Raw genomic sequence first — 14,550 nt, 5'->3', positions numbered from 1 at the left:
TTATATATATATATATATATATACACTTTTTTTTTTTTTTTTTTTTTAGTGATAACATATGGAGAATCTTTTTAAACTGAAATAAAGTTATTAGAAATTAGATTTTAGGAAGATTTTTTTTCTTTTAGTTCTGAGCCCAGAATAGGTTGCCCAGAGAAGCTGTGGCTGCCCCATCCCTGGAAGTGTTCAAGAGAAGGTTGGATGAGACTCTGAGCAACCTGGTCTAGTGGGAGCTGTCCCTGCCCATGGCAGGGGATTGGAACTGGGTGATCTTTAAGATCCTTTTCAACCTGAGCTATTCTATGACATTGTGTGCATCTCTTAAATAATATCAGTGGTAAATTTTGTAAATTTTTTTGCAATTTGGGGGGTTTTATTTGGTTTTTTTTTCAGTAGAGTCCTAAAAGTTGAGATATAAGAAATACCACCAGGGTTGATTTTTTTTTTTTTTTTTTTTTTTTTTTTTAACATCATGTATTCAAGCTCCTACTTCTACTTATCTGTTTAGAACTCTAGTATGTCATTTTAACTTTTTACTTTATGTAAAAAGCTTAAAAGGAAAAGTTCATTTGCACCCTGCATTGAATTTTGTCAGGTGTAAATTAATTCTCAGTTACATAGAAGCTAAGCAGAGCACTTTACTGTTTTTAATGATTCTAATTTTCTAACTGATTTCCATTAAATTTTTATTTCTTTAAACAGTACATATATTGCATTTAAAGATCCTTTCATAGAACCACCTTCTCATTTCTAGTTGATTTTACTTCATTTTCAATTGATAGGACTTTTTGATAAATATTCTGGGTATTAATGTAATTTTTTTGTCGGTTATTTTATAAAACTGGTGGGATTAGGTTTTGTAGAATAAATAGTCAGATGTTTGTTTTCAAAAACTTGGTTTTAAGGTTTGGTATTTTTTGTGATTCTTTTCTGTTAAACATATTTTGTGTTTAGGTTTGATAAATACTAATTCTATAACCATTTAAGCATACTAAACAGTTAGTGATGAAGAGCATACAAGAAAAAACAAGTTCTCTTTATAAGCAAATTATTCCCTTCCAAATCAATTCTTGGTTTTATAAGAAATGTAAATTAACTTTTATTTGTACTGTAAAAAGAAAATTATTTCCAGAATTATATTTTTTTCTAAAATATCACTCCAGGCATCTTACTCAATTCCTGACTAGGAAAGCAAAAATCATCTGTCTTAAGACAATTTCTCTGAAACCAGTCATTAGCATGATCCTCTTCTTTTTGTATATTGGAGGTCCTGACTGCTGGGGAAATGGCTGTAAAGTCTTTTTACACAGGCTTTTTGAGAAGGAAATGACAAAGCTCTTTTTTGAGGGGAATGCTTTACAATTCTGAGTTTTTTATTTTGGGATATATCCTTATTTGACAGACTTTTAATCCTATTTGTGGTTTATTGTGTTTATGACTGTTAATACCAGTAGTTTTGTACAGATGGCAGTCCATAACTCACCTATTCTTTTAAAATATCAACAAATAGATACTATGGGTAATCAAAATCTACCTTTAGAAGAGAGAGAAGTCTGAAATTGGAAGTCCCTGTTGTCTTAAATGCTTTTTTTCTGCAGTATAGAAGTGTACACTACTTTTTCACTTGTAAGTCTTAAAATAGTGAGTTTGCCCCATGTATTGAACATCAAACCATAATGTCATTTAGGAAGGATGATTGCTCAGATTCAGAGTATCTTTTAATCTTCAACATTAATGCCAGTGTTCATAAATGGAGTGAACTTATTTTGAGAAATTGCACATTGGAATACCTTGCTTATATAAAATTTGTGAAATAACCACATTTGGAACCTCACAAAGACTCTAATGAGATTTCCAATCTATTTGTTGAACCTGCTGTTGATCCATCTATTGAATGTGCAGGAATAAGTTTGTACAGTTTTCCTGAAAGTGATTCCCACAATGAACTTCGTTTCTTGAGGAAAAGCCAAGGCTTTTAGCCTTGGTATTCTGAGATTCTTGACCACAGCTAACCATAAAACATGCTTATGCAGTTTGCTTTTCTCTTTGTATTTTCTGCTAGTGTGAGACGTCACACTCTGAAGACTCTTTGATAGTCTGTTCTTTGCATTAAACTGTTTAGCTGCTGAAATATGAGGTATTTAAAGGTCTGTGAAAATCAAGATCACTAGAATTACTTACTAAAACTCTTGGAGCAGAAGGATGAGCTCCTGTGTCTTGTAAATAAATTCATAGCCAGGCAAGCTTTACTTATTTAGACGAAAATGCTTGTTTTGCTACAAAAATAAGGGCTGAACAGTTATTAAAGGAGATGCTGCTGGCCTTGAGCAATGTAGCAGCTTTGATCTGTGCTTTAAAACTTCTATTGATAACAGTTATTTTTGCTCAAAGCCAGAATGCCTGCATGCAGAAGCAGCATATGTCATCAAAAAGTTTTGCTTTTTGACAGAGGCAAACAGGAAGAAGTTGAAAATGGGCACTTCAGGAAAAATAAAAAAAAATAAAAAAAATAGAAGAAAAAAACCAGTTGTTTTTAACCATTCCTGAAGGTAAATTTTACTTGATACTAAAGATGCTCAATACTGGTCTCTGACAGACCTGTTAGGAATTTTCTTGCCTAAAACTAAGCTATATGTGAGAAGACTAGAATAGATTTTCCAGAGCACATATAGAAACATTTGGGAGCTATTTATTAAAACAAATATATATATATATGTATCTTAGTTATTAAAAGTGATGCCATTGCCGCAGCTGTAACTGATAATTCTCTTTGGGAATTAAAGCACTAAGGGAGTTCCTTGAATAAAGAATTTTCTTTTTTTTTAGTACTGTTAAAGATAATAACAATGAAATTAGGAAATAACACAAATCAATATTTGATAGAATAAAACACTATTCACCCAAGACATAAGAAGAAGAGGGAAAAGGCTATTCCCTCTCATTTTACAGAGATCATTAAACTTCCTGCTCTCCAGAGAAACAGTGAGTAGAAGAGAGAAGTCTTGTCACTTAGTGGCACTGTCGTCTGAAGATCACAGTTTGCAAACCAGCAATTTCCTCTGTGTCAGACTCAGTGTTTGGTATATGTTTAATGCAGCCATTTCTTAAAAACCAGTCAGGTTTGTAAGAAAAACATACCATCTTTTTACTTCACTGTGGCTTTACAATTTCATAAGGAACTGATATATAGATTGTCCAAAATAATGTATGCACAATGTATTTTTTGAAGTAGGTAGAATACATTATAACATTTTTTGTATTCGTTTGCTATTTTTTAAAGTTTTATTTTCACAAATAAACATCTCTCTTTAGAAAGATTTTATAAAGTATGATAAAGTTCCAGTCAGAAATGAGTGAAGCCACAACACAAGAAAATTTGAGGACTAAATGTCATTTCTCCATAGCAAAAGGAAACACTGTAAAATCAACACATGAATAGACAGTTTATGTTTTTAGCTCACCTCCCTTTGTCATATAAGAGTCTGGCTGAAGAGTTTGCCATCCTCAAGAGAAAACGCTCTTCTTCATTTCTGAGAGAGTGTCTTTCAAGGGCCTGTTATTGCCTAATATTAAATGTATTTAACCGGTATTCTCTTTCCTGGGAAGTTCATTTATGAGAGGAGAAACTTACCAAGATAAAAGTGAAACAAACCTAAGGTTGAATACTATAACTTCCATGTTCCATAGTAAACTGACACAACGATCAATTGAATTTTCTTAGTGAACGTGAAAGCTTTGATATAGGTAAACAGCTTGTTTTACTAAACCACTTAATAAACTTGTGCATTACTTCCTTTTTCCAGATGCTCCAACATTTGTGTCAAATCAAACCATGTATTACTCTTGGGAAGGCAATCCCATCAATATAAGCTGTGAAGTGCTAGCAAATCCGTCTGCCTCAGTTCAGTGGAAAAGAGGAAAATTAGTTTTACCTGTAAAAAATACAACTCATTTGAAGACCTACAGTACAGGAAGAAAGCTGATTCTAGAGGTAAGACTTCAAATGGAAATCAGTGTGTTGGCAGAACAATTTTGTCCTCAGTTTGGCAGCACTGTGAGTACTGTAGAGCGTATTTAAGGCTAAACCCTACAATTTAATAAGTAACACTCCTAAAAAAGGAACAAAACAACAAACAGCTATATATTAACTGATCTATCTACACATATCCAACAGAAATATAACTTGCATTCTTGGAAGTAAAAAATAACCCATAAATAGATATAAAACTAAACTGTCAAGCTAAGACTGAAAATTAAAGTCACTGCCTGGTAGATGCTTGATATCGACAAAAAGTTTTAGTTTTTGTATTTTTTTTTTTTGTTGTTTAATTATTGTTTAAAGGGGAAATTATAAAGATGAACAATGTCACTATTTTCCATTATCAGATTTCCTCATTTGAAGTTGAGAATCAAACATGAAGAAATGTGTATTTAGGTCTCTATTTGGAGAATATACTAGATATGTTGAAGTAAGAGCACATCTGCATATCGGTTAAGGAATTACTTGAATACCTGAATTTTTGATTTAAATATATATATATATATATATATAGTTAATTAGCAACTAATATTTACAAGTGTATTCATTTTAAAGATTGCTCCCACATCTGACAGTGATTTCGGACGGTATAATTGTACAGCCACAAACAGAATAGGAACAAGATATCAGGAGTATACACTTGGTCAAGCTGGTAAGTTAAAATTTTGTTTCCTTTGCTTTAAATATTTTTTCCTACTTTAATCAACATTAAGTTCAGACACACTATCCACTGTTTATTCCTTGGACTGTTTGCAGGTAATTTAATTGTCTAAGAGCTGAGCTGCAATATAAAGTAAAATAAACCAGTTCCCTCAGAATAGGAATCTTCTTCTGATTTAATTTTAAGGCCTTTCTGGAACTTGAAAAAAATTAATCTAACCTTTTTTCCTTTGCTCTTACTATATCCTACATTTATAATGATGTATTTTTATTACTTCAGCAGAGAGACATATGGTTTGCAGGCAGTAAGAAGGAATTAGAAAATTCCTATTTTCCCTTTTCTCTCTCATATTTTCTTGATAAAGCAAAAATTACAAAAGACTGAAATACTTCAGCAAAGAATTTCTTATCTCCATTTGCACTTTTAGTTACTTGAAAGTGGTGCTTAGTATTTGACTGGAGTGCTAGATTGAAATAATTTAAGCTCTGAGATATTCTACACCCTGTTGTTACAGAATGTCTGAATATTTTTATGCCCTTCTATTGTTTAGGCAAATAGAAAAACATGAATATATGTTTGTTCTTTGGCAGAAATAACTATTAACTGAGATGAAATCAGAATAAGAGTTTCCTAGCAGTACTTTCAATTATATTTTTTGTCTAATACTTCTTCCTTTTTTTTTTTTTTTTTTTTTTTTTTTTTTTTATGATAAGATCAAATCATCTTTTGGCTCCTACTAGGGAGACTTTTAGGGGAGCATTGCTGAATCATGCACATCCAGTCACAGGGAAGCTCTCTGACCTGTTGCTATTATTTGAGTATTTTTGCTCCATAGAGCAATTATTTTCTTTTGGTGTCTCAGGAATTATAAAAACCCATTATTTATTAATAGTCTTCGTAGACTTTGTGCACAGTTTTGAAAGTTTTTCCCATCATCTCTGTAGGATCCTGGCACACATTCCTCCTGTAATATATATTTTGGCTTTGAAGAACCATGAAAAGTACTGAGCTTCATAAAATAGGAAAATGTAGGGTTCAAATTTCTATGACACAAAATTTTACATCATTTAAAAGATCCATTACCCTTTATTTTTCAACTTTTTGGGGGTGTTATCTGTGGTGTGATGTTACCTTTCTTTGACAGCTACATTTGACTACCAAGAAACAAAGCTTTTCTTGAAGCCATAAATGTAAATAATAGGAAAGGAAGGAAAATCACCACTTGCATCCCTCTGGTGTCTTACCTCTCAGGAGAGAAAATTATGAGAAAATGTTCTGGCTGCCACTGTGTGCTCTTTTTTCATAAATGGGTATACACTTGGGAGTGCATTTCAACAGATATTCTCCAGAAAGCTGGGGGTTTTTTGGGGTTTTTTTTGGTTTTTTTAATCCTTAGATTTGCAGAACAACATCTCATAACAATGCATGATACTACAGAATGATTATTTTAGCCATTTTTATACCCCCTGCTTTTATAATTTATTAATTAATTTTAATAAAGAATATTAACATTGAAAAGTTAATTGAAAAGGCTCATGATATTTTGTCATTTTATTTCAGGAAATTCACACATGAGCACCCCTGAAAATGCAAGGACAGATAACAAGCTGTAATACTTTTTTTTTTCTTTCTTTCTTTTTAATACAACTAGATCCAAAATGTTACTGATGCCAGGTTTTTAAACAGATTAATATTCTCTACTTCTGCAATGTTTTGCCTTTTTTTTTTTTTTTTTTTTTTTTTTTTTTTTTTTTTTTTTTTTTTTCTTTCAGTTCTTCAGGAAACTAGATGAACACTTAAAAAATAGGTGCTGTAGTTATGGGGAATGAGGATAAATAGAGTTACGGGAAGTGATCTTGTAAATCATGATCTATATGGGGATATTCTAGATAATGATATTAAATACAGAAAATAGAAAGAAAAAAAGCAGGTTTTTTTAGTAGTGGTAATGAACAGGACTGGAAAAACTGGATTTGGGGTGTCACTGTGCTCTATATGCACTACCTGCTATGCACGACTTACAGTAGTTTAATGCATAATATTCAGTATCCTGAAAGATTGGTATTTTTAGCATTTGCCTCTAAATAGACTGGTTTTGGAATAAAAGCCCAGATGTGTAATTCAGTGTTACAAGCTTTGCACTTACACTGGCATCAGCTGGAACTGGAAAATGATCATGGAGCATGAAACTACTATAATGGTTACAGGTATAAGATGTCCAATGCAGCTTTCTCCTTATCTCCTTTATTACCTTGGTTACTTCACTCTGGTTGATTAGGAAGGCCTAATGATTGATATTTTCCATATTAAAGCCTATAAAATCATTTCATGCATTTCCATGTGGCCTGCTTTGCCTTCTGGCTTTGATTGTAAATACAAATGCTGGGGCATAGAATACTTTTACAAAGGCTCTGTCAGGGAAAAATAAATACAATTCCTAGCTAGGAGACAGTATTAAGTAAAGTATGCTGCTGGGGTAAATTTGATCACAAATAATATCATTTTACTCAATTGTTTTCTCTTTAAATTCTGTAGGAATTGCTTGTTCCTTCATGTTTTGTTCCATTTTCTGCTTTGCTGGATTTCAGCTAAGACAAGCTACATTTTTTTATTAATTTACTGCTACTTAGAAAGTCATCATACTGTCAAAATTCCATTGTCTTTATTCCTCTTGCTTTTCTTAAGAAATTAGACTTATTGAAGATTTTTAAAAGGGAGATTTCTTTCAGAGTTGATATGCAGTTTACAGCTATATTTCTATGACAGAAAAACCATAACTGTTCACTCAGATTATACAGAGCTGCTGAATCAGATTGAACTTCATTTAAACCTATCAAAACAACTGAAAAGGTGCAGAGTATTTGATGTTTCATTCTAGAAAGTGCTGGCCTGCTTAGAAACTTCGGAGTTTTGTTGAAAGCTTAATCAGATGTGACTTTGACCTGACTGTTGTTGTGATCAACTTTTAAAAATGCTACGTGGGTGAACCCCTTTTTCATTACCTGAGCTTTTAAAATGTTATGTGAGTAACATAAAGAATGTGAAAAGAACCATAGTCACGTGTTGCCATTGCAAATTAGTTGCTTCATGTCAGCACAACATCCACAATATTTATTTTAGAACTTTACTTATGCTCTGGTTTTAATCTAAGTTAAATTTAAGCTTAATTTTTTTCAAGCCAGGTCAGCTTGGCCAGTTGGCCCAATGGCTCTCAGAGCCTGAGGTGAGCACAGATATTCCTAGATTTGTCCAAGTCTTGTTTATGCATTGTTTATGTGAAATATCACAAAATCACAATAGCACAATTCAGTATGAACTAGAAAAGCATTCTTCTGTTTTGTTGAGGTCTCAATATAACTACTTTAAATGTTTGGTGTATGTAATTATAAAGTCACATGGCCATCAGTAGTTTAGGACTATGTTATTGGAATAGGTAATTTAATATCTTAAAATGGTAAAATTTAAGTTGATGACACAGAGCTAAATGAGAATTTTGAAGATTTATCTTTTTTAAAATATTAATGGCAGTCTTCTACAGCTGGATATATAGCTGGGCTAAATCTAGAGCTTTAAAAAGTCAAATATGATTCACCTTACTCTTCCTAGACTTTCCCCTTCTTCTTTGTATTCTGGGATGGCATAGGTTTTAAAAATCCTGTTGTGGGCAGGAACACTTTTCACTAGACCAGGGTGCTCAACGCTGCCCAACCTGGCCTTGAGCAATTCCAGTGATGGAGCAGGTACAGCTTCTCTGAGCAAATGAGAGATGCTACATCTGCTACAGCTCTATGATTTATCTTTTTTCTTTGTACAGGAATATTACAGAGAATTTAAAAAAAAAAAAAAAAAAAGTCAATGATGTCATTAGATACTCAGAACTCCCATACCACTTTATTGAATTAGATACAAAAGCAAGTGAAAATAAGGGAAAGACCATAATTGAGCTTAACAGAAAGTGCACCCTGTAACCTGTTTTATGGAATAAAGTCATGCTCAAAATATAAAAAGGCTGATTGACAACTGACAAAGACTACAAAATCAAATTTAGAAATTTACTAGCCCGTAGTAAATGCTGGCACTTTACTGATGGTTAATGGACGTTCCTTTTTTCACCAAATATTTGCATTTCCATGCAGGTAAAAGAAAATCAAAGTAGTAGGACTTAATTTTTCCTGGAGAGTATTATAATGAAAAAGAAAATAATATTCTGCCAAAAGCCCAATTGTCTCCATAAAAATATGGGCAGACCTAAAATCTAGGTTGCTGCTCCAAAACTTGCCATTCACATAAAAGCAGCATCAGCTACAAGATTTTTATCAAAAAATAAACCAAACAGCAACATATTTTCAATTAGCATAGGTATAAAATTATCAACATATCAGCAGTGTTTTTCTTTGTGTTCATGTGTCTTACTTTAATCTATCATTTTTGTATTTATTTGTTCAAATATTTGTAAAATTTGTAAAAATTTTACAAACAAATTTATTTTACAAGTAAATACATAAATGATTGGCTGTTGTCTTCTTTACTAACCAAATGCTTATTTTTCCAAAACTCCCAGAGATTTGGCAAAAGAAATATATGTAGTTTTTATTTTGAGGGATTTTTTTTTTTTTTTTTTTCCATTCTAAGGATGTACAAGCACAACTATTTCATAGAAATTTTTTCGCTCCAGAACTCTAGTCCCCAGCCGCATCTATTTCCTTGCCAAGGTCTGGTGCTATTTCGAGTCAGCACTTAGACATGGTTATTTTCAGTCAATATATATGCCAGATATACAGAGAGAGGAAAAGCTGAAGAAATGCAGTAGAACATATTGACAAGAGACAGGAGACTGAAAGATCATCCTTGGAGCCCACTACCCACTCTCACAGAATCATTTCCTTTTCTCTGTTTATACCAGGACTACTGAACTCTGAGAGGGAGTTATTTTCTTCCATAAAGCTATCCAAAAAATAGCTTGAAGAGAAAATCCCCAGTGATAAAAAGTAGTCATTTATTGAACAAGTTTGGTCGTAATTGTAGGAGATTTTACACATCAGTGGAGACAAATATGAACTCATAATTCTGCGTGTGCTTCTCTATCATCTGTAGTACTGTTTTTGGAGCCAAACCAATTCTACTTAGGCCATTATATCACAAAGTCCATTTGTGAAAACCAACATTATGTGCTGAGTACAGAATAGATGAGGTGCAATTTCACACCTATTGTTTGGGGATCCTATTTAATTTTATTTGATTCTTGTCACATTCCACTGTGGGAAATTGCAAGGAGTTCTTTTAAAAACAGATGATCTAGAACAAAATTAAGTCAACCAAGACAACGTTGTACCTGAGAACTGTTTATTGGTAACAACAAACAAACGAAAAAAGCAGTTGCCCTACTAAAGAGGGGTAGAAAAGACAAAGAGGAAGGAAAATGGAAAAGGATGGAGGGGAGGGGGAGTGGAAAGAGAAAGAGAGAGAGAGATAGAAAGAGAGGTGGGAGACAGACACAGGTGTTACCACCAGAGGCATGGATGCAGACATGAAGCAAGTAGGGCATTGGTCAGCGACACAGGGAGGCAGGACAGTAGTGAGGGCAAGCAAGAGCCAGTGAGGGCAGGAGAGCTAAAAGGCAGGCTGGGGCCGGGGCAAGAAGCAGACCTCAGCAGACTAGAGGCAAAGCAAAAAACCAAGATCCAGAAGGCCTCCACACTCAAAAATCTCTCCAAAAAAGACACAAAAAGCCCTAGACACCACGCCCAAAGCCAAAAAGCCCCTGGCCAAAAGACAAGGCTCAAAAAGAGCTTGTTGTGCAGTTACTTTTATACCCCCTGGTCCCTCCCAAAGTCTGTCTGCTGACAGGAGACCACTGGCCCGATCCAACCTTCCACTGCAGTCTGTTGCTGGAGACCTTTCACCATCTGATTGGAGAAAACTCTCTGGGGAATACAGTGTCCTTGGTAGTCTCCTGCTGACTGCCTGTCCCATGTGACGTGTGAAGTGGTTATCAGGCAAAGTCTCCCCAGAAACAAGGCTTTCATCCATCTTCTCCTAATTGCCTGGAGAGTGGCACATGTGCAGCCTCTCCCCTACACACCTCTGACAACCAGTGTTGAGACAGAAATCAAAACTAAATTGGCTCCTCGCGATTCTTTAACATCATACATGAATATAGTCACATATTGAACAGAGATTCTGTGGAAAGAGGAAAAAGTTGAAAAATGTCTGACACTTGTTGGGACTTTTTATGTCTTTAAAGGCTGAATTTGTGATGAATTATCTCTTGACAGCAGTATAATGACAAAAAAGAAGATAGCAGTGAAACTTCTAAGGAAATATTCTGGAATCTTTGCTATCACTAAGTGACCTTTAAATTATAGAAAGTAAATCCCTTCCTTTTCCTACTACTTAGTCCTTCTACTTATATCTACATTAGTATATGAATTAGTGATCACTACCTGTAGCTAACCTTCTCTAAGACTGATTTTGTTGATTGGTTTTAGAAGGAAAAAGAACAAGAAAAATCCACAGCTCTATCCTCCCAGGCACAGACTTCGAAGTACACAACATTGCAAATTATTCTTCACTCTTGCTAAACACTGATCCAAAAGCCTTGCAATTCTAACGTGAAAATCACAGCAATGCTCCAAGTAATTGCAGCTGACAGAGGACAGCTCAAATGCAAGAATGTTTAGCTGGATCAAGACAAGAAGGCTGCATGATCAAATTTATACTCATTAGAGAACTACAGAATTAGATTCAGTTCATTATGTTGTTGTTTGGGGAAAAATGTTACAGATCTACCTAGCTGGAAATAGATAGTAGGTATTTTATTATATCTTGATGGTATTGCTAATATTTGCTTTTGGTTTTCGCCAGGAATGTGTCTCCTGCTATATTTTCTTCAGGTGATTCACTCGCTTCGTTAGAACTGAAATAGTTCAACTTTGAAAACTGCATAAAACTTACAGCACATCAGTGGCTTGGAATGCATGTTTAAAATAGTATTATGGATGTATTTTACACTTTAGTGAGTTCTAAACATATTGCATTGTGCTAGTTACACAAAATATTGCACTGGGTTTTCAAAGGAGCTTAATTTCATGCTTATTATCAACTGGAATCACAACTTTGTCTGGCAGAAATTATGCTTGAATCTGCAGTAGCAAACATAAGGCTCTTCCTAAAGGATTTAATCTTCCCTCTGCCATACTTATTATACTTAACCACACACAGGCATTAACACAAAGGGAAGAGAGGTCTCCTTAACATTTGGAAAGTCAAGAACAGAGTGGATATGTAAATAACACATTTTTGTTTCATATCGTAGACCAAATTGACTTATTAAAGTAAATATGAGTACTGATCTAGTATTGATACCCAGCTGTGATGGACAAAAACTCTCTAACAGCTTAAAGTTAGAAAGTGTTATGTTTATTACAATGCCAGGCAGCATGCAGGATAGCTCCCAAATACACACCACAATTTACAGGTGATCACAGAGTCCTTTTATTTACAAAAGCATTGAATATTCATAACACAAACGCGTATTCATAACCCTGGTACGTCCCATTCCCTGCTTTGTATGGTAATTAGCTGAAAAGCTATTAAGCATGCATAGTTTGTTCTTTGAAATGGGTCGGTGGTCCTTTCCATGGGGAGGGGTCCCCAAAATGAGGAAGTAAAGAAGTCTTCCTCGTTCTGACCTTTCTACCTTTTCAATGCAAATGTGATAAATGAACCCTTGGTAGGACTCCTATTTCCTGTCTTTCTGACTGTTCAATGGGTTTCTGGGCAGAGGAAGTCTACAGTTTCTTATGTACCTAAAAGCTATTTATCAGTTTCTGTATTCTTCATTATAAACTCAGCTAACCAAACATAAAGTTAACAAGTAATCAGTTATTCTAATACAGAAGAGTGATCACAAACCCAGTTTCTCTTAGTTTATTACTAACTTTTAATTTCAGCAAAGCCTACCTATCTACTTTAGTTAATTTCAGCAAAGCTTATCTCTAACTAAAATCTTAACCCCTCTAAAATCCTTAATTCTCTAAAGTTTATGTCTCAAAATAATGGTTTTGATGCAGGCAGAGGCATCAGGGAATCACCTTATTTTAAAAAATCATCCAAAAACTAACATAAAAATAATATGAATGAAAATAGATATTTATTCATTTCATTTTTGTTTATTTTGAACACTTTTAACAAGAGAAAAATAATTTTTAGAAGCTTAAAAGCTATTTTTTAATACTGTAGGTATCCACAGCAGCTTTTAGCTTGCAATTGAATCCAACGAGCATTCATCTTTATTACTGAGTGTTGATATTCATCTTCCCAAATGATGGTATACACATGACTCATCTAATGCCAATCTGCTTAGGTGTGGCTGTCCTGCCTGCATTGCTTTGCAGGGATTCTTACACTGTATTTTTCCCACTCTTCTCAGAGCTGCCATTTGAGTTCAGGAGAGAAGGCATCTGTACACAGGATGGTGCTTATGTACTTAATGCCTATATCGGGGAAAAAAAACCAAACAAGTACTTCTCAGCTCTAAGGAGAATCTGAAGGAAAGGCATTAGTCATAAATTGGTTCTAATCCTCATCTTCTTTTGATTTTGGGGTGACTACTGACTAAACAAGCAACTCATATAATTCATTCTTCTATGTGATCAAAGAAAAGAACAGTCTGTATGTTTTTTGAACACAATTTCTTTTTCCTAAAGACCCACAATTTTTTGATCTCTTTAGAAAGAGATCCAAAAGCCAGGTCTGTGTCTTCATGGATTCATAGCAGACTGGTTACATTTGTTCATGTTCTTTTTGATCAAAAATCTTCTATCCCTTTCTAAGAAACATGAACATTTCTTGAAAAATCCCAGTTGTTTTCTGGAATAGGAAAGGGTTTGAATCCCTCAAGCTGAGATCTGAATTCTACTAAAATCTGTAATGTCATGGATTCACATAGTTGTGTCTTTAAGTAAAAGATATTACAACTTTCTTATCCATATAAATAAAATCTATATTGGCTTTAACCCAATGGACACCAAGTATTGGAGGTTTCAGGAGATCTGGAATCAGAAATGCCAGCTGTAAGAGGTATGATATTTCCATAAAACACTCAAGTCTAACAACTGACAATGATATTCTTCTGAAAAAAATTTAAGTTTCTGATAGTTAAGTGATTATACAAATCAGCCCCTTTAGACCAGATTTGGCAGTGTCCTTTTCCTGAGAATCTGTGGCTTAATATGTAATTAAATCTTTTCTTTAATATTTTGTAGAATTTTTCGTCTCATTTTCATTCAAGTACCAATGCTGGGTTAAGCTCAGATTGATTTCTTTTTATTCACAACTGTCTGACAGCCTTTGAATGCAGGCAATATTTTATGTAAATGGTTCATTACCCACTAACCAAATTACAGGCTTTGGCTCAAATTCTGGCATGTCTTTACAAAAATATCTTTTATAACATGGAGACAAAAGCAATGTCGAATCTGGAAGAAGCTGTGCAAATCATTTTCAGATGTATCAGAAAAGAAATTTTTATGGTGTTTCAAAACCCTGGTATTCTGTCCACAGAATTACAATTCTTCGTATCATTTTCAATATCACTTTTTTTAATTATAACTACTTAAAATGTAGGACAATTAGAAAAGCTGTCTTTTGACTTCTATGATCTTGATCACAAATTGTAAAAATAATGTAATGTTTCTATTTTAAAGATGTACTGACCTGAGTGTTATTTTTTTCTTTTGTTTCATATGTAGCATTTCAACACCCACAAACACCCGCTTTATTTTCATAGATCTTTTCTACTTTGAAACATATACTTTGCTTTTGCTTTCAGAGAAAATATTTCTTTCAA

At 33.9% G+C, this 14,550-nt stretch overlaps 1 protein-coding gene across 1 annotated transcript in view; it reads left to right on the top strand.

Moving 5' to 3' along the window:
* NCAM2 (neural cell adhesion molecule 2) overlaps positions 1–14,550 on the top strand; it is a 285,587-nt gene that overhangs the window by 197,743 nt on the left and 73,294 nt on the right. The window contains exons 10-11 of the mRNA XM_040056166.2: positions 3,804–3,991; positions 4,595–4,691. Coding sequence (XP_039912100.1) covers positions 3,804–3,991; positions 4,595–4,691 — 285 coding nt within the window. The remainder of the gene's footprint in view (positions 1–3,803; positions 3,992–4,594; positions 4,692–14,550) is intronic.

Source organism: Hirundo rustica, chromosome 2, assembly GCF_015227805.2.
Source record: "Hirundo rustica isolate bHirRus1 chromosome 2, bHirRus1.pri.v3, whole genome shotgun sequence".
NCBI lineage: Eukaryota > Metazoa > Chordata > Aves > Passeriformes > Hirundinidae > Hirundo > Hirundo rustica.
The sequence above is the reverse complement of the archived record's forward strand: the minus strand, read 5'-3'. Positions and strand labels throughout refer to the sequence as shown.